Source organism: Grammomys surdaster, unplaced genomic scaffold, assembly GCF_004785775.1.
Source record: "Grammomys surdaster isolate TR1022 unplaced genomic scaffold, NIH_TR_1.0 263, whole genome shotgun sequence".
Lineage (NCBI taxonomy): Eukaryota > Metazoa > Chordata > Mammalia > Rodentia > Muridae > Grammomys > Grammomys surdaster.
In genome coordinates this window covers 3168546-3190180 of record NW_021604704.1, presented here as the reverse complement: position 1 = coordinate 3190180, position 21635 = coordinate 3168546, and the positions used below count along the sequence as shown (strand labels likewise).

The window sequence follows — 21635 nt, the reverse complement described above, 5'->3', positions numbered from 1 at the left end:
CTCTAAAACTATAAGCCAAAGTATATCTTTCTTTCTTTTAAGGTGATCATTTCAGGCGTTTTGGTCATAGCAACTGAAAGCTGACCAACAAAGAGGAGAAAACTGATGTCTAGTTATGTGAAATGCTGCACTTGGGGTATACAACTAGAGGAGCAGGGAATGAGAGAGAGCATGGTCTTCTGTCTCACATCAGACCTCTTTGGGTTATATTAGAATTTATCAATAGATAACAACTAACAACCCGTGCTAGGGAGGTGCCTTTAGTAATATTTCAGGAGGACATGGGAGAAAATGCTATTCATAGATCATGGCAAAAATAAACTACTTATGATTTGGAAGTCAATCAGTTGCTGGTTTTGTCATATTAAGTAACGGTAAGATCTTGATCTTATCCTGGCCAAATAGTAGCTTTTCAGGCTTTAGGGGCTATCTGGTCTCTGTCACTACTATTAAAGTCTGTTGTGTTGTCTAAAAGCAGCTGTTAACAATGAACAGACATAGCTGTGTTTCAGTAAAATATTTATCAAATAAGTGGATGGCTGGATTTGGCTTGAGGGTGATGACTTGCAATGTCTGCTCCAGAAATTTAAATTCAAGGTAGACTGGTAACATCAAAATAGATTGCTTTTTGTCATTTGCATTTCTTAAATATGAAGATAATGATGCATAGTTATAAGGCTGGCATGCTGAAGGGGTGGGGGAGGGGATAGAAAGATGTCACACTAGATTATTCCGAGAGGGAAAACAAGGATGTGGAACTCTGGCTGTTTGCATTCTTTTTCTAGAGAAATCGGCTACCCAAGTTCAGCACTATATATACACATACACACAAACCACACACATAGAATCAAGGGAAAAACAAGGAAATGTGAACAGCTGCAAGGGAAACAGGCTGTCTCACACTCTGTCACTTCCAGACAGGGCTGTTCCCTGCCTGTCTTTGGCACTGGGTCAGATTCGACCACACGCAGCTGCACAGACACACTGCACCTCTGTCTCAAGGAGAGTCAGTGTAATTCCATTGGGAAATTGAATTCTACAGATGGTCCAAAGAAAGCACAGTAAAGTCAGTAGTAATACGCAGTTCCTATCGTCTAAGCATGGGCTTTCCAACAGATAGAGGAAATCAATCACTTTTAAGTTACTTGTAAAGCATTAAAGGAAGCTTCTGTTTTAAAACACCATACAGCATTACATTTCACTCTTGATTTCTTAGTTCTCAAGGAGAAGTGATTGCTCATTGTTTTATTTATCAGGTAGTCCACATTTAGGGATTTGTTCCATATCTACTTAAAATATTCAATAATTAAAATTAGTGGGAAGATACTGTGAAATAACTATCCCTGGGCTATGTGGCCCATCAGCCTTTTCCACAGAGAAAACCTTATCAAAGGACAAGAATATATACCACTTGAGATAAGATTGTACCTTTTAGAGCAAGACTCTAAGTATAGATCAAAAAATGAAGGGCTTCAAAGAACAGTGAAGTTTACTAGCAGCCACTTAACTTTAAAGACACTGAAACAACTTTCTGTTGGAAAAGAATTCAAGTTCATATTTAGCTGCAAAATCATGAAATGTGCCCCCAAGCATAGTGAGACAGATAGTAAGAGTGTGAGGAAGGCTGCATGAAATGGCAGTGATGGGATGAGAGACAGCCTGTCAGAGAATCCCTTCACAGCTTCGCTGAACAGGAACCAAGTTCCAATATCACGCCTTAGTGAACTGACAAGTACTAGGCAAAAGGACTTTTTTTTTCCACATGTAATACATTTGAAATCCAGCAAAATGTTAGAGAAAGGCAGGTGATTTAATACTAAAATTTAGGGAACTGACAAGCAACTATCACTTCGAAGATGATTTTTTTCTTTTCTTTTTTTTAATTTTTTCTCAAATCATAATTAATTTACACAGGGGTATAAACACAGAAAGGCAGGATGTGGGGAAGGGAATGACACTGGAGTGTGGGTGTTCAGGGGGAATACAGATATCTTCAGAACCGGGTATCGGCTGGGTGAAGGTCCAGGGGACAAGTCACTATGACTCTGCCTATGACTCACTTGTCCTTATCTAAGTTGGTATTGTCTGCCAAGGCTACCTATTTACAAGGTCTATGACTACTCAGGCTTGTAAATTTCCACAAAAGCTGCCTGTTGACATTAGCTTATAGCCATCTGTTTTAATGTTTTTCCACTGAGACCCAAGACTTGGTGTTAGTATACATGTATGACAGGCCTATTGCTGATTTTAGGCCTATGGCTGATTTTAGGCCTTCAGTGTGTAAGCAGGGCTACCCCTGACATCTCCTCCCTTCTCTAAGTATAAAAGGGCTGTGGCAATTCTAAACTTGCGAAGGCAGGGATAGAGACCTGATCTCCAGTATTTGAAGGGGACCTTGTAATGGCTCCAGTCCCCCTGTCGTTGTCCAGTGAGGCATGAGGGCCATACCCGTCCCGATGTCTTTTTCCTGGAGAGGGGATATTTTTGACATCAACCCCTATGCAGTCAGGCTTGTCCCTCAGGGAACCCAGATAGATATTTTTATCTTTTATTGATATTCCCTTGCAGTGCTTAGCCTCTCAGCCTAAGCAAGAATTCAGATCGCCTGTCAGAGGGGGTTCTGGGTGGCCCCTCTCTGCTTGGTCTAGGGGCAGAAGTCCCCCCCTTTTAGGTTGGGTGGAGATGGGTTTTGGAAACACCCTGTATAAAGTAACAACCTCATCTTGAGTCTCGTGGTCCTCCATAGCTAACTTATGATAATGTATCTGAGTAGGTTTTGCTACCAAATTATTTATCTGTTGTATCACAGAGTTAGTCTGCCTATTTGAGAGCCAGGGACCAGCAGAAAAAAGCAAAAGAACCCAAATAATGGTCCCAAGATGGAAGGAAATAGGGTTGACAACTTGGAGAGGCTGAAAACCGATTCTTGTACCAGCGTTCATCTGTCTCTTTCTCTCTCTGATTTTTCTTAGGCTTCATTACCTATTTCATGCTCTCTTTAACCCTCCTTGTCTTGTCTATGTAAAGACAACCTTCTTTTTTGAGGGTTGTACACAGTCAAAGATTATTTTTTGAAGTTGTAAATTAGAGAAAAATTTCTGAGATCTAAACTCTACTTTCCTGTCCAAGTTACTATACCAACTTGAGATCTTCAGCTTAGAGACCTACCCAGGAAGTTTGAACCGCATAGTTCCTGGACAGCCCGGGGAAACCCAACTCTTAAATATAAACAAAACCAAAAATGAAAGTCCCTTTCAGACATTAAAAATGAGATAGTGCAAAGATAGTCTATGCAGGTCTGAAAGGAATATTGTAAACTTAAAATGATATTTTCAAAAAAAATTAAGGAACTATACATTTATAAACTGAAAGAAAACTGTTTTACATGTCTAAGAATGATTATGCATTATTGTGATTCTGTGATTTACAAAATGATATAAAACTCGCCAGGGTCACTTTTGGGTCGGAAATTTTGACTCTGCGTTGGTAACCCTGTCTCTCCCCTTGATGCTCTGTCTTCCTGCTGGAGGTGGACTCTACAAGTTCCCTCTCCCCACTGTTGGGCATTTTGGCTAAGGGAACCCCCATTGAGTCCTGAGAGTCTCTCACCTCCCAGGTCTCTTGAACCTTCTAGAGGGTCCCCCCCCAACCCCCTGGCTGCTTATCTCCATTAATTCTCTTGGCTCTCTGGGCTTCTCTTCTGTCCCCTGTCCCATATCTGATCCTGTTCCCCCTTTCCCTTTCCCACCCAGACCCTCCCTCCTTCTGCCTCCTGTGAGTGATTATTTTCTTCCCCCTTCTAAGTAGGATTGAAGCCTCCTCACTCGGGCATTTCTGCTTGCTACACTTCTTACGGTCTGTGGGCTGTATCCTAGGAATTCTGTACTTTTAGGCTAATATCCACTTATCAGTGAGGACATACCATGCATGTCCTTTTGTGTCTGAGTTACCTCAACTCAGAATGATATTTTCTACTTCCATCCATTTGCCTGAAAAATTCATGATGAACTGTTCCTGTCTAAGAAAATAAGATCTGCTTGACTTCACAGTTCAGTCTAAAAAACTGTCCCTTTGGTGGCCTAACACTATAGACCAATGTGGCGATGCCTGGTGATTCAGCAGCTTTTGCTGACAAACTTAAGACATTAGTCTTGGATGTCCTAACTTGATTGTTGTTTTTGAGCTAGCAAACCATTTTAAAATGAACTTTAGAAAGAAACAAATCACACCTCCTGTTCTTGAGCAAGCAAGGAAAAAAAAAAAAAGGAAAACGACCTGCAAACAAAACAAAAATCAGGAGGAAAACCAATCACAGGATAGAGTCTAGGCAGCCTTTACTTGAATAAAACCTTCTAAAATTATTTATTGTACGTGTGCGTTTGCCTGGGAATGGCACACAAGCGGAGGTGAGAGGACAACTTGTAGGTGATTTTTCTTTCCAGCATTTGGGTCTCAAGAACAGAATCACGTTGTCAGACTTCGTAGCAAGCACCCTTATTTGTTCAGCTATCTTTGCAGACCCTTCCTGGGTATCCTAGGCAGGCTCTGCATTGGATGTCCTTGAACTTTTGCCTCCATCTCTCGAGTGCTGGCATTACAGGTGTATACCATCACACCTGATTTATGTGGTGCTGGGGATGGGACCCAGTGTCCAATCCTGCTAAGCAAGCAGTTTATCCACTGAATTGTATCCCTAGTCCCTATTTTAATAGGGCCTCCTGGGAGCAGGCGCCTCTTGATATTAAGTACAAGACTTGGCTCAACTGTGAGATATTTGCATTCTGATATGAATATCTTTTCTATATTTTAAAGTTTTAAAGCCTCATTTTCTAGCTCTAGTTCTTGCATATCTGTGGTTATAGGTAAGAATATTTACATTGAAGAAAATTTCACTATCTTCCTGCTGCTTAAAAAAACCATTAATGTTACATTAGTATTACTTTTGGAAGCCATAGTAAGTTGCAAAAATGAATTTAAAAGGAGAGCGACACAAAGTGTGACAGAAGTGTGTTTTTTTTTTTTTTTGAGAAGAAAGCAGCTGTGTTGCTGGACTGCTAATGTTACAAGCCACTCCTCATTCTTTAATAAATATACCTCTCTATTATCTGGTTCTTCTTTACTTTCTTTTTGCAACATTTTAATTTTAAGTAAGTAATCCTTATGTTCAGTTTACTGCTAAGCATTTTCCTCTTTTTTGTGATAATATAAATGTTTTCTTATTTTTACATTATTTTTGCTTATATAGATACAGATATTGATCTTCTATCTTATGACTATGGTAAAGTTAATACTAATTTGACTAGATTATGAATTAGTTTCTTTAAGATTTTCTGTATGTAAGCCAGGCATAGTGGTGCATGCTTTTAATCCCAGCACTCAGGAGGCAGAGACAGGAGGACCTCTGTGAGCTTGAGGTCAGTCTGGCCTACAAACGGAGCTCCAGGAGATCTAGGGCTGTTACAGAGAAAAACTCGATCTTAAAAAGAAACTAAGAACCAAAAACGAAAACAGAAAGACTTTCACATTTCTGAGAGATATTAATTTTACATTTTTACCCCCAACCTTTATGCTTTGAATGTTTTTCTTGCCTTATTGAATTGCTTAGAACCTCTAGTGCAATGTTCAATAGAAGTGGTTAAGAGTGGATGATCGTTTGAATGGATAAATAAAATGTGGTATTAAAGATTCTTTAAAAGAAGGTTTCAAAATCATGTCATATACAGGAAAATGGATTGAATTGGAGAGTACCAAGTCAAAAGAAGTAAGTTCAGGAAGAAATACATTTTATCCTCCCACATGGAGAATCTATATTTATAAAAAAAGGACACAACTGTAGGGGGGCGGGAGGACTATATGGGGAGAGGAATGGTAACCATAGAAGGAGGCTGGGGGACAATAGAGGATAATGGGGAATTAAACTTAATCAATGCATGAAAATGTCTCAATGAAACAAATCATTTTGAACAATTAATATACAGTCATAACTTTTAAAAAGTAAGTAAAAAAGAGTGGACAATCCTTGCTTTATTCCTAATTGTATTTGTGTTAGGTTGCTTCTTTAAAAGTAAGCACATCAAGCTTAATGGTATACTGAAACAGCCACATTAAAAAGAGCCAGCAACCCAGCTCTCAGCTCTCCTGTTTCTTATTTTTTTTTATTTATTTTTATTTTTATAATTGTCATTTTTTTATTGGATGTTTTATTTACATTTCATATGTTATCCCCTTACCCCATCCCCCACCCACCCGGGAACCCCCCATCCCCTTACCCCTCCTCCTTCTTCTCTGTGGATGTAACCCCCACCTACCCCCCACTCCCACTTCCCCACCCTCAAAATTCCCACCCCCTGGGGCATCCAGCCTTCATGAGGTCAAGGATCTCTTCTTCCACCTATGCCCAGCAGGGCCCTCCACTCTTACATATTCAGCTGAAGCCCTGGATCCCTCCCTAAGTGCTCCCAGGCTGGTGGTTTAGACCCTGGGAGCTCTGGTTGGTTGGTATTGTTGTTCTCCTCATGGTGCCACAAACCCTTTCAGCTCCTTCAGTCCTCACTCTCCTGTTTCTTGAAGTAAGTTCTCACTACTTACTGAGATGGAAACAGACACAAGGAAGTTTTTGTTTCGTCACTTAGAAATGGTAGAATAAGTGACTCCCTAAAGCAGACCGCTTTGGTCTTCAGCTGTAAGAACAGAGACCACTACCACTGGCCTACCACCCAGCTAGCTTGTATCTGCCAAGGCTGATGACTCCTTAAGACTGGATGGAGGGTAGGGGCTGCCTATAACTTGGCCTCCCAAGATCCTCAGGGCTTTTCATTCCAGACATTTAAGTCCAGAATTCACTGGAAACACAGTTTGGCATTTCCTGACTAGCAATGTTTTTACACATTCAAACTGTTGTGACTCCTTTCTCAGACTTCAAATTGCTAAAAAAAAAAAAAAACAAAAAAAAACAACAAAAAAAAAACCATTATCAGTAGGTTACTGTAAAATGTTCTACTTCTTTTTTCCTTTAGGAAACTTCTGAGTTCCAAAAATATTCTATTCCAAACATGTCTACTAAATTAATGTCATCTCAAAGATGCAAAATGGTAAATCGAGGGTTGTAGTTTTTAGGCTAAATGGAAAAACTCTTTCTAAGCAGTAAGGCACTTCAATAAAGACGGCAGCCATATGAAATATGATGGATCCCAAGCACTCTTTTATTTCTAATGCAAGATTTTAAAGTATTAAAAAATAAAACCCTCGTTTATTTCTAATGCAAGACTTTAAAGTATTAAAAAATAAAACACTATTTCAACTATTTGACAGTTGATGTATAAATCAACATCTAAATTAAACTACTCCTAGAGTTAGCCTTCTGGTTTTGCTAATTCATTTACTGAATTATGGTTACAGTTTTAGAAAACAAGCATAAAATTTCCTACAAAATCATATTAATTACGTGGGGCATCATATTTCCTACTGAAAGGGCAGTACATACTAGCATTCAGAGGTATGACAGGCAGTGAGTGAAGTTTTGAAGTTTAGTTATCAACATGTGGTAGATACATGAATGCGACTTTTTCCTTTTTTAAAATTTGCACATAATAACTGAACATTATTTGTAGAGAGTGGTGTGATGTGTTAATATGTGGATGTTGGGCAGCAATCAAGTCAAGGTATTTAGTTTATCTTTCATCTCATACCTTTATCATTTCTTTGTGGTAAGAATACTTAAAATCCTCTTTTGTAGCTATTTGGAAATATTTAATATGATACTGTTAACCAAAGCCATCCATCCTACTGTTCAAGAGATCACCAGATCACATTCTTCACAGCAACTTTGGACCATTGTCCATCCTCTCATCCTTCCACCACCAGCAGCCCCAGCTACTCATAATGACTATTCTTTCTACCCACTTTCCATGAGACCAGTCCTAGATCCCACATACGAGTGACATCATGTTGCAGCTGACTTTCTGTGTCTGGCTTATTACACTAATCATAATGCTCCCCAGATTCACTCGCATTGCTGCAAGTGACAGGTATTTCAACACTACGGTAATTCTGTTCTCTTTAAATTCTAACAATGTCCTCTTGAAAGCCAAACTTGCTTAAATTTAAAGCCATGATGAGGGCAAACCAAGTCCTCAGATGCTCTTCAGTCATCCTTAAGAACTTACTCTTATGTGTTTTGTCAGCTTAAAGCTTCTGGTCTCAGACTTACATATTTAGAGTGTTACTGATTTAACAAGAATAACATATACCAATTTCTTGGGACTCAGCAACCTGAATCAGTCCATGGTCCACAAAACGATGCTAGTGGTTGTCACCATTAAGGATCAAGAAAGAGAACTTCAGACCAATCTCCCTTATGAACATCGATGCAAAAATACTCAATAAAATTCTAGCAAACCGAATCCAAGACCACATCAAAACAATCATCCATCATGATCAAGTAGGTTTTATCCCAGGAATGCAGGGATGGTTCAATATTCGGAAATCCATCAATGTAATCCACTATATAAACAAACTTAAAGAAAAAAACCACATGATCATCTCACTAGATGCTGAGAAAGCATTTGACAAAATTCAACATCCCTTCATGATAAAAGTCTTGGAAAGATCAGGAATTCAAGGCCCCTACCTAAACATAGTAAAAGCAATTTACAGCAAACCAGTAGCCAACATCAAGCTAAATGGAGAGAAACTTGAAGCAATCCCACTAAGATCAGGGACTAGACAAGGTTGCCCACTCTCCCCCTACCTATTCAATATAGTACTGGAAGTCTTAGCCAGAGCAATTAGACAGCAAAAAGAAGTCAAAGGGATACAAATAGGAAAGGAAGAAGTCAAAATATCGCTATTTGCAGATGATATGATAGTATACTTAAGTGACCCCCAAACTTCCACCAGAGAACTCCTAAACCTGATAAACAACTTCAGCAAAGTGGCTGGTTATAAAATCAACTCAAACAAATCAGTAGCCTTCCTCTACATGAAAGATAAACAGACTGAAAAAGAAATTAGGGAAATGACACCCTTCACAATAGTTGCAAATAATATAAAATACCTTGGTGTGAATCTAACCAAGCAAGTGAAAGACCTGTATGACAAGAACTTCAAGTCTCTGAAGAAAGAAATTGAAGAAGATCTCAGAAGATGGAAAGATCTCCCATGCTCATGGATTGGCAGGATTAATATAATAAAAATGGCCATCTTGCCAAAAGCAATCTACAGATTCAATGCAATCCCCATTAAAATCCCAACTCAATTCTTCACAGAGTTAGAAAAGGAAATTCTCAAATTCATATGGAATAACAAAAAACCCAGGATAGCGAAAACTATTCTCAACAATAAAAGAACTTCTGGAGGAATTACCATCCCTGACCTCAAGCTGTACTACAGAGCAATAGTGATAAAAACTACCTGGTATTGGTACAGAGACAGGCAGGAAGATCAATGGAATAGAATTGAAGACCCAGAAATGAACCCACACTCCTATGGTCACTTGATCTTTGACAAAGGAGCTAAAACTGTCCAGTGGAAAAAGGACAGCATTTTCAACAAATGGTGCTGGTTCAACTGGAAGACAACATGTAGAAGAATGAAAATTGATCCATTCTTATCCCCTTGTACAAAGCTCAAGTCTATGTGGATAAAGGACCTCCACATAAAACTAGATACACTGAAACTAATAGAAGAGAAGGTGGGGAAAAGCCTCGAATACTTGGGCACAGGGGAAAAGTTCCTGAACAGAACTCCAATGGCATATGCTCTAAGATCGAGAATTGACAAATGGGACTTCATAAAATTGCAAAGTTTCTGTAAGGCAAAGGACACTGTCAATAGGACAAAACGACAACCAACAAATTGGGAAAAGATCTTTACCAATCCTTCATCTGATAGAGGGCTAATATCCAATATATACAAAGAACTCAAGAAATTAGACTCCAGACAACCAAATTACCCTATTAAAAAATGGGGTATAGAGCTTAACAAAGAATTTTCAACGGAAGAAACTCGAATGGCCGAGAAGCATCTAAAGAAATGTTCAGCATCCTTAGTCGTCAGGGAAATGCAAATCAAAACAACCCTGAGATTCCATCTCACACCAGTCAGAATGGCTAAGATTAAAAACTCAGGTGATAGTAGATGCTGGCGAGGGTGTGGAGAAAGAGGAACACTCCTCCATTGTTGGTGGGACTGCAAGATGGTGCAACCACTTTGGAAATCAGTGTGGCGGTTCCTCAGAAAATTGGACATAGCATTACCCGAGGATCCAGCTATACCACTCCTAGGCATATACCCAGAAGATGCTCGAACATATAACAAGGACATATGCTCAACTATGTTCATAGCAGCCTTATTTATAATAGTCAGAAGCTGGAAAGAACTCAGATGTCCTTCAACTGAGGGATGGATACAAAAAAATGTGGTACATTTACACAATGGAGTATTACTCAGCTATTAAAAACAATGAATTCGAGAGGTTCCTAGGTAAATGGATGGAACTAGAAATTATCATCCTGAGTGAGGTAAGCCAATCACAAAAGAACACACATGGTATTCACTCACTGATTATTGGATATTAGCCTAGAACCTTGAAATGCCCAAGATGCAACTCACAGGCCACATGAAGCCCATAAAGAAGGAAGACCAAGTGAGGGTGATTCGGTCCTTCTTAGAAAGAGCAACAAAATACTCAAGGGAGCAAATATGGAGACAAAGTGAGGGACAGAAACTGAAGGAGGGGCCGTCTCAAGACCACTCCACCTGAGTATCTATCCCATGTGCAATCACCAAAGGTAGATGCTGATGTGGAAGACAGGAAGTGCATGCTGATAAGAGCCTGATATGGATATCTCCTCAGAGGCCTTCAAGAGTCAGACTTATTCAGAGGCAGATGCTCACAACTAGCCATTGAACTGATCATGGGGTTCTCAATAGAGGAGTTAGAGTGAAGACTGAAGGAGCTGAAAGGGTTTGTGGCACCATGAGGAGAGCAACAATACCAACCAACCACAGCTCCCAGGGTCTAAACCACCAGCCTGGGAGCACTTAGTGGGGGATCCAGGGCTTCAGCTGAATATGTAAAAGTGGAGGGCCCTGCTGGTCACAGGTGGAAGAAGAGAACCTTGACCTCATGAAGGCTGGATGCCCCAGGGGGTGGGAATTTTGAGGGTGGGGAGGTGGGAGTGGGGGGGTGTAGATAGAGGTTACATCCACAGAGAAGAAGGAGGAGGGGCGAGGGGATTGGGGGTTCCGAGGGGGTGGTGGGGGATGGGGTAAGGGGACAACATAGGAAATGTAAATAAATCATCCAATAAAAAAAAAAAAAAAAAGGATCTTGTCAAACAAGACAATCCATACCAAGCATGGAGTGTGGAGTAGTAAAAGGAGGAGAAATGGACAGGCAAAGTTTTAAAAGTTTCTTCCCAAGAGCTACTCATTCGTATTTTCTCTTGTTTTAAAATTTTAATTTACTTACAACAACAACAAAAACAACAACAACTACTACTACTACTAGTAGTGTTTGTGTGTGTGAGAGAGATGTGTATGTGGGGGGGTCACATGCTATAGCACACATGTGGAGGTCAGATGATAACTTTGTGGATTAAGTTTGGAGAAAATTTCTGTGGGTTTCAGACATCAGGGTTGGCAGCAAGTGCCTTTACCCACTGAGCCATCTCACTGGCCCTTTAGTTTTGGAGCAGTGCCACTATACACACTAGGCTGGCTTCTAACTTGTGATCCTCCTGCCTCAGTCTCCTGAGTGCTAAGGATCAAACCAAGGATCTTGAACATACTAAACAGATTTTCAACCACTGAGTTACATGTCTAATCTAAGTTTTGTCTCAATTGTATTTTCTAGGTCTCTTACATTCTAAAGTCAGAGGTCAAAGACAGTGTATAAGAGTTGATTATCTCCTTCCACTATGTGGAGCCCAGTGATTGAACTCAGGTCATCAAGCTTGGCAACAAGCACCTTCACATGCCGAGCCACCTTACCAGCTCCACACTACTTTTATGTGCTAATGCATATAGGATTGCCTATAGAAGCCAAAAGAGAGTGTTGGATCGCCTAGAGTTACAGGCATTTGTGCGCTGTCTGATGTGGGTGGTGGGAATTGAACTTGGGTCCTCGGGAAAAACAGCAGTGTTCTCTTTCCAGCCCCTATACCCATAACTTAGAACTGTTTGTTATAGCAGTTACTGAGCTGATTCATATATGCACTATATAAAAAAACCCAACCAGGGGAGGGGTAGATGGTCAGTGAGTGAAGTGTGCACTGTGTAAGCATTAGGGCTTGAGGACAGATCCCCATAATCCACATTAAAAAGCTGGGCTCAGCACTGTGTCTGTAACTTCAATTCCGGGGAGTGGGTGGGGGGTGGGAGTAGTCCTTGGAGATTATTGGCCAGTTGGCCTAGAAAAATCAAAAGCTGAGAATGACCAAAGAAGACAGTCCATGTCAATGTCAGGCGTCTACAAGCATGTGCATACATGTGCACATGTACCCACACAGCCTCATAAATATGGACCTACCTCCAAAGCTAAAGGAACTAAGGAAATCTGATCGTTAATTTGAGTTGACCAAATTTATGACAAGAAGCCCCCATTCAATCACTATAATTATACAGCATGAGGTTGAAACACGATGCAACATTTTAAGCTTTGTTTTCCCCATAGTGTTCCTCATCGAAACAGGGCTTTACAGGATTTCAAAGTAAAAGATCTGCACCTGAGAAATAGTATTAAGTAAACCTCAAAAGTTCCTTCCCTTCAGGACATCTTAGCACTGTTAACATTGCCCACTTGAACCCCATACTTATTTAGTCATCAAATAACCAATCAGTTGAAGCCCTTTTTTTCCTTTCCTGCCCCAGTATTACCTAGCAGATGTTTTATAGTACATCCTGTTTTGCCTCTGGGCAATCTGGTAGGTGAATCGAGAAGTACCAAACAGTTCTAGGTCTCCCAAAGAAGTTATGTTCTCTTCTTAAGGGAAAGAGCTTCCTGCACATCAACTGAGATACAATATTACCATCAGAACCACCCAAGATTTTCACTGTAGAAATCAACCAAGCTTTCTGAGAATACACTGAAGGCATAGAACAAATGGTCAGTTTCTGTTTCTATTCTTTTCTTGAGACAGGGTCTTACCATGTAGTCTTGGATGTCCTAGAATGTTCTATGTAAACCAAGATGGTCACAAATTCAGAGATCTGCCTGCCTCTACCTTCTGAGTGCTGGGAGGCATGTGCCACCACATCTGGTTAAGCTTCTGGGTTTCTTTTTGTTTGTTTGGGTCCTAATCTGCTGCCAAATTTAATAATGGAACACTGTCTTATATTTGAAGAGGGTACTAAATTTACAAATGCCAGTGTCCCAGCAATATTAAATATGTATGTGCGTGAAAGAAATCACTGTTAAGACGAATAATTTGTTATAGTAGAAATAAAACAGTACGTTGGTAACTTAGGGTTGTGGTGCACTCTGTAAAAATCTTGTTCATCACTTGCATGCACAAATTATAAGTACACACAATTTCCCCATTGTAGCTGACTAGGCTATACTGTGTACTACACATATGCACTATCCTACTTTGGAATCTGAACTAGATAGTTTTTCCCATTTTCATAGATACAAAGAAGTTGAAAAGAGACTGCTATGATGTAAGATCTGGGACTCCCTATAAAGAGGTCTGCTGAATACTAAATGTCCTTCAAACAAGAAAAATATAAAAAAAGACAAGACTTACATCCAGCAGTGTGTGAAGATGTTGATCCTGGAAAACACTGTGTAGAAAATCTAGGTCCTTTTCACTGCAGTCTGTAAGTGCGTGAATCTCTTCTAGGCTGTCCAGCACCTGAGAGACGGCTCCTGAGGGGACAAATGGAAAAGAAACTGCTAGTACATAGTTACATAGTACATGTCACATTAACCTTTGCAACCTTAAGCTTACATTTAATAACAATGAGCATGAGAACTGAGAGGGCTTATGTTTTTATGAAGGAGATGCTCAAATGCTTCATATCATTAAAGGGCAGAATACCTCGTGTTTATGTCCTCAACGAAGTATTTTGCGTTTAAAGTGAACTTAACCTTGTATGTTTAAATTAAAACATTCTGTCAACATAACTGGGCTATTATAATAGACGATCTGGGGGCAGCAATTTATACATCAGCTAGACAGTAAAGGTATCAGGACCCTAAGGCCTTTTGAAATAGTATAAACATAGGTGGGCATTTTATTAAGTACTGACAGTACAAGAAACTATAGATAAGAGGCACAGACCATCAATTGAGAACGCTTGATACTTAAAATAAGCTTGGAATTTTTTTTTATAGTTTTAGTTAGCAAAGACCTCAGTCTATTTATTCCTTTTTGAAATTGTACATATGGAGTCAAGAGAAGCAAAGTCGCTGTCACTGTCTCAGGTCCTTTTATACAGACTCGATGACAAAGGGCTGGTAGATTAACAGACATATGGATAATGGGCACATCCAAATACCACAGGAAATGGTAAGGAAAGGTATCATTAGTGCAAGATACACATGTGCATTACTAAATCATTCACACAGCCTTTTAAAAAAAAATATTGGATTTTTTATTTACATTTCTGATGTAGTCCCCTATCCCCATTCCCCCCCGAATCCCCTATCCCATCCCCCCTCCTCCTGCTTCTATGAGGATATGCCCCCCTCCCACTCCCACCTCCCCACCCACGATTTCTCCCACACTGGGGTGTCCAGCCTTTACTGGACCAAGGACTTCCTCACCCACCTATGCCTGACAATGTCATAAAGAACCAGTCAACCTGTTTTACATTACAGACAATATGCAAAGATACAGTCCATAAAAAAGAATCCCAAGAGGCCTGAGCACATTTGTATATACCAAGGAAGTCTGAGAATAAGTGCTTCATTCATAGCTAAATCTTCAGATCAGTGGTCCTTGACTGTGTGGGGGGTTTTGATTTTGCTCTCTAAGGGGATATTTCTTAGTGTCTGGGGTGACTCTGGGTTGTGACAATAGCAGGAAGGAGGGTGGCTATTGGCCTGTAGTGTAGAGGTGAGGGGTGGTACTGAATATTCTCCAATGTCTAGGATAGCACCCTACAACTAAGAGTTATCTGACCCAAAATGTCAGCATTCAGTATGAAAAACCCTGTTTCAGACAAAAATAAAATATTCTTTAGGAACTGTTTCTAGTTCTTGTTCTCAGATCCTATCCTAATATTACAATGTGCTTATTGGTGAGAATGTAAGTCAGGGTTATTTCCCCAGCAGGTAATCTGGCAACATAGACCAGAATCCTTAAATGTCTATGTGTTTCAATGCGCTAATTTCACTTGCAAAAATCTACCCTAAAGAGAAAAATAGAAGGATTCTGTACAAGGACGTTTATCTTATAAATTGTAGATAAATCTAATAAACAATGATTATATAAATTATTAGGATGTTCACATAATGAAATATATAGATGAACGAAAATTGCTTTTGAAAAAAATTTAAAGATTAGGAGGATTCATATGGTATAAAATTTAGAAAAGTAGACACAAACTATGGAACTTATATTTCCTTAATTATGGTAAAAAACAAGACAGACAGACAGACAGACAGACAGACACACACACACACACACACAGAGTGGAGAAAATAGAAGTAAGTACAACAGAAGTCTGGCAATAGCTATCATTTTCCCACATAGTGCATCCTGGTTTCGTTCATATGTTCCAAGGTTTCTATAACAGCAAACATAAGTTGCTGCATAAGTTAGTTATGTTTGCACTGCCATTTAGTTACATCAAGTTTTGGTGTTTAAGTCACAAATCATGTGACATTCAACATGGAAACTACTGTGACTAAGAAAAATCTGTCTTTATTTTGGGACAGTTACAGATGTAATGTACTTGTAAAAAAATGACAAAAAGATCTAAGTTTCTCTGAAAATACCATCTGAAAAAAACCTTAGTAGCTATCACAGTAAGGATGGTGACATAGGTCCAGTTTGTTCCTCTTTACTGCTGAGTTGTATAATCCATTGCACAGATATGCCAGTTTAATCATTTAATTGTTGGGAAGTAACTACTGGTACTTTTAAATTTTGGATAATTTATGTCTACCAGGCTATTGAGATTTTCACCAGAAACATTAAGTAGATATCAAATGGGACAAAAAGATACAAGGTAGGAATTAGCCCTCATTGCCTCTGCTATTCCTAAAGATGTAGGGACACAATCCTGCTCTTAGGATTTTTACCTTGCTTAGTGTAGCAATAGACAAACAAACAAATAAAACCAAAACAAACAAGAGTCCCAAAGAACAACAATAATAAAACTCTGTAAAGTAGCACAAAGCCAACGTTGTTCCCTTATTGAAAGATTTGGAAAGTTAAGAGAACATGTAGAAAAAAATTATGCCCCAATGCCCCTATGAAACTCTGACTCCCCAAACCACACCATGGCTAGTAGAATTAAATGATACCGGGATTATTAAATTGTTAAAACCAGTTCTAAAGTCTTGAACTTATGAAACTAAAATAATAAAAATATCAGTGAAATAGGGTTTTTTATATACTTAAAAGTCAGCAGAAAACTCAGTTATTAGTTCCATTCAGTAATTTTAGTAATTATTGTGCTAATATAGATAAACTATATAGCAGCTGATTAATGAGATTAAAACAAAACAATCATGTATTATATGAAAAATAAGATGGCCAGGCTGGTGACTGGGAAGCACAGCCACCTATACCTGACCAGGAGGACTTCACTCATTGAGCTGTGAACTCCCCAAGTACTTGTGTCATTCTTGTCCTATTAACACATTCCACGAGTTACTTGGTCAATATGGGTTATTTATTTTTTTTTAAGAGTTATAAGATCTGCAAGGCAGGTCTGCTTTGCATTGGATTAAGCCATTTAGAATAAGGAATAAGGGCTGCAGAGATGGTGTGGTGGTTATGATCACCTGCTGCTCTTATCGAGGACTCAGATTCAACTCCTAGCCCACAATTGCCTGTAACTCAAGCTGTAGAGGGAGGGGTTTGATGTCTCTGGCCTCTGTGAGTACCTGTACACACAGTATACACCCACCCTGCCACACACATATAATTAAAATAATAAATTAAAAGGAGAGTTCACAACAACAGCAACTCCCAAGTCTTTAGTTTCTATTACTAGCTCACACAACTTTACCCTATTGTGTCAGACAATGACCAAATTCCTTACTGAACTGAATGCCTTTGGCCAGGTACTAGGTAGGGACTTCAAGGAAAAGAGAAATATGCTCTCAAGGCCTCAGGGGACTCTCAGGTTAGTGTAGGCAGTAGGCAAACTACACCTTGAAGTGAATGATCCTGAGATAGGACTGGGGAGGAAGAGGAGGATGAGCAGGAAGTCCCTATCTTAACTAAGGGATGTATCTGCCAATGGGGCCAGTGGATGAATGTTTTCTGAGAACATGGAAGACATCTGTTATCCTGCATTCCCATGATCTCCAATGCTCTAATAAGCCTCCTTATCTGTCACTTCTTTAGTGACTTATAGCTTATACACAAACAAGGACTCATTTAATGGATTCTTCCTCATAAACAGGGGTATTTCCTCAGTTGTGTGCAAACTGCCTATTTCCAGCTCTGCAAACATACCTAATTTTAACTTTCTGCAATTATGTAGGAGAATTATTGTTTTAATTTCTCTTTCATCTTTTGAATTGAACGAATGTTTTTGTCCAATCTTAAAATCTTTCCTCACCTTTGGCCACTGTTATTGTTATTATTTGCAGAGCTGGGGATTGAACCCAGGGCCCATTAGTAGCTAGCAGATACTCTTCTACTGAGCAATACTGTAGCCCAAACTGTGACCATTCAACAGCTTCTTTTTAAAGAACCTAGTCTAGCCTTATGCTTTCTTTCTTTTTTGTTTTATTTTGTTTTTGTTATTTTAGAGACAGTGGTCACTCTCTATGTGTCCCTGGCTGGCCTAGAACTTATAATAAGAGATCCTCCAGCCTCTGCTTGTATCACCATGTTCTGCAGTCTACTTATTTCTTTCTTTGGGTTTGACCAGCAGAACCACGAAACACATTTTAGGTCTGAAAAATGTGTACAATGGGTATCTCTAATCATGTACCAAGCCGATCTAAAAGACGTATCATGTTTCAGTGAAAAAAAAGTAATAAAAATGAATGGACACAAAGACTTTTTCTTGGTAGGGCTTCCCCATTGCTATTTCTTCAGATTTTAAATACAGGTAGTAGTGGTAATTACACACACACACACACACACACACACACACACACGCATTTAAGCTGTTACTAGTATTCATTTTTATAGACCAATGTTGTCATATAGGAATTGGTCATTCTTTTCAAAGATTGAAAATGATGTTTTCCCTATAAAACTCTAGAGTAAATTCTAACTGCTTTACAAAAGTCAGCCAATAAGTAGTCCACAAACTCTCCCTAGGAGATAGCTATCTAATGGCATACCACAGACATCCTATTTGCTTTTGTATTCTGGACTGGACTTTGTAGAATGTGTGGTTCAAAAGAATGTTTCAAAGAGTCCTTGATTAAAGAGATTTTTCCTAAACAAATTTTGAACAATTTAGAGGTTAGTATTAGAATAAATGGTTTACCCATAGGACACAGACATAGAGTCTCACTATGTAGCTCAGGCTGACCTCAAGTTCCTGATTTTCTTGTCTCATGCTCCCAAGAGATGGGAGGTGTGAGCTACCATGCACAGAAAAGAAATCATAATGGAAATTATCTTCATAATAACACATATATGACAATTTTTGTTTTTATCCTTGCTATCTTATGTGATTTTACAATAACCTGTTACTTAGGCAAGTTCTTACATATTTGAAAAACTAGAGGCTTATGAGGGTTCAATGACCTATCCAAGGGCCACACATAGACAGGGAGCAGAGGTATGTGATTTCTGTAGCAGTGTTCTTCTCTATAACCTCATATTACCTTCAGTAATGCACTCGAATCATGTGTTCAGTAACGCTGTGCTTTGCAATATTTCTATTTTCAATTCCATTTGTATTTACCATATGAGGTGCTTTTCTAGCATTTGATCCAAACTTTTATTTTATAATTTGTTTTTCAAGACAGGGTTTCTCTGTGTAGCCTCAGCTATCCTGAAATTCACTCTGTAGACCAGGTTGGCCTTGAACTCAGAAAGCTGCCTCCTGAGTGCTGAGAGTAAAGGTATGTGTCACCACTGCTTGGCTTTTTTTTGAAAAAAATTATTAATCTTAGCCATTCTGACTGGTGTGAGATGGAATCTCAGGGTTGTTTTGATTTGCATTTCCCTGATGACTAAGGATACTGAACATTTCTTTAGGTGCTTCTCAGCCATTCGAGTTTCCTCAGTTGAAAATTCTTTGTTAAGCTCTATACTCCATTTTTTAATAGGGTTTTTTGGTTGTCTGGAGTCTAATTTCTTGAGTTTGTTGTATATATTGGATATTAGCCCTCTATCAGATGTAGGATTGGTAAAGATCTTTTCCCAATTTGCTGGTTGTCGTTTTGTCCTATTGACAGTGTCCTTTGCCTTACAGAAACTTTGCAATTTTATGAAGTCCCATTTTTTTTATTGGATGTTTTATTTACATTTCATATGTTATCCCCTTACCCCATCCCCCATCCACCCAGGAACCCCCATCCCCTCACCCCTCCTTCTGCTTCTCTGCAGATGTACCCCTACCTACCCCCCCACTCCCACCTCCCCACCCTCAAATTCCCACCCCTTGGGGCGTCCAGCTTTTATGAGACCAAGGATCTTTTCTCCCACCTATGCCCGACAAGGCCATCTTCCCCTACATATACAGCTGGAGTCCTGAGTCCCTCCCTGTGTGCTCCCAGGCTGGTGGTTTAGACCCTGATAGCTCTGGTTGGTTGGTATTGTTGCTCTCCTCATGGGGCCGCAAATCCTTTCAGCTCCAACAGTCTTCACTCTAACTCCTCCACTGGGAACCCCATGATCAATTCAATGGCTAGCTATGAGCGTCTGCCTCTGAATATGTCAGACTCTTGCAGACCTCTGAGGAGACATCTATATCAGGCTCTTATCAGCATGCACTTCCTGACTTCCAGATCAGCATCTACCTTTGGTGACTGCACATGGGATGGATACTCAGGTGGAACGGTCTTCAGACCCCTCCTTCAGTTTCTGTCCCTCACTTTGTCTCCATATTTGCTCCCTTGAGTATTTTGTTGCTCCCTTTAAGAAGGACCAAAGCACCCCCACTCAGTCTTCCTTCTTCATGAGCTTCATGTGGCCTGTGAGTTGAATCTTGGGTATTTCAAGGTTCTGGGCTAATATCCAATAATCAGTGAGTGAATACCATGTCTTTTGTGATTGGCTTACCTCACTCAGGATGATATTTTCTAGTTCCATCCATTTACCTAGGAACCTCTCGAATTCATTGTTTTTAATAGCTGAGTAATACTCCATTGTGTAAATGTACCACATTTTTTTGTATCCATCCCTCAGTTGAAGGACATCTGAGTTCTTTCCAGCTTCTGACTATTATAAATAAGGCTGCTATGAACATAGTTGAGCATATGTCCTTGTTATATGTTAGAGCATCTTCTGGGTATATGTCCAGGAGTGGTATAGCTGGATCCTCAGGTAATGCTATGTCCAATTTTCTGAGGAGCTGCCAGACTGATTTCCAAAGTGGTTGCACCATCTTGTAGTCCCACCAACAATGGAGGAGTGTTCCTCTTTCTCCACACCCTCGCCAGCATCTACTATCACCTGAGTTTTTAAGGGTAACGGGCAGCCTTGTCTAGTCCCTGATCTTAGTGGGATTGCTTCAAGTTTCTCTCCATTTAGTTTGATGTTGGCTACTGGTTTGCTGTATATTGCTTTTACTATGTTTAGGTATGGGCCTTGAATTCTCTTATGAATCATCCAATGTGGGTCCTGGGTATGGAACTTGTGTCCTCTGTAAAAACAGCAAGTGTCATCCACTAAGGTATCTGCTGGCCCAGACATGGCCCAAACTTTTACATTGGTAAATTTACTAAAAGCAATTATACCTGCCTTAGTGTAACATTTTACACTGTTCATTCAATAATCAATCTTGTTTCTAAAAATTCTGATTGAAAAACTATACAATTGAATTTTAAACACGTAGACTTTTCCAAAGAATCTCACTTCTAAGAAAGTTTTTTCGAAAAGTCTTCTGTTACTATTATGAAACAGCAGCCAAAATAGCATAAACATGTCAACTACTTTAAAATGTTTTCTAGGTCCATTTATTTAAAGAGGAATATGTTTTTAAGGTCAATAAAAGCTTGGGATACAGAAAAGTTTCATTATAAGAGTGGAAAAGTCTCACAAAATTTTTACCAAGTAAAAATAATCCCAAAAGGATGATAGAAAGATAAACAGAATAATGTTTAAACTAAGAAGTTCCCAGCGCCAATGTGGCTCTCTCTTACACCCCCCCCCCCATAGCAAACTCTGAGCGATTCCAAGCAGGCAAGTCTGACAACCACCAGGCCACAGCTTGCTGTATGCTCTATCACATGTATCGCCAGCTATCCATCTGGCAATTCATCGCATTTCTCTTTCTTGTTACAGTAAGTGGCAGAATGACAGTCACTTCCTCTTAGACAC

At 39.5% G+C, this 21635-nt stretch overlaps 1 protein-coding gene across 5 annotated transcripts in view; it reads right to left on the bottom strand.

The window, feature by feature from the left end:
- Cask (calcium/calmodulin dependent serine protein kinase) overlaps positions 1-21635 on the bottom strand; it is a 337083-nt gene that overhangs the window by 63052 nt on the left and 252396 nt on the right. For all 5 annotated transcript variants that reach the window (XM_028776008.1, XM_028776009.1, XM_028776011.1 and 2 more), the window contains one exon: positions 13749-13870. In XM_028776008.1, coding sequence (XP_028631841.1) covers positions 13749-13870 — 122 coding nt within the window. The remainder of the gene's footprint in view (positions 1-13748; positions 13871-21635) is intronic.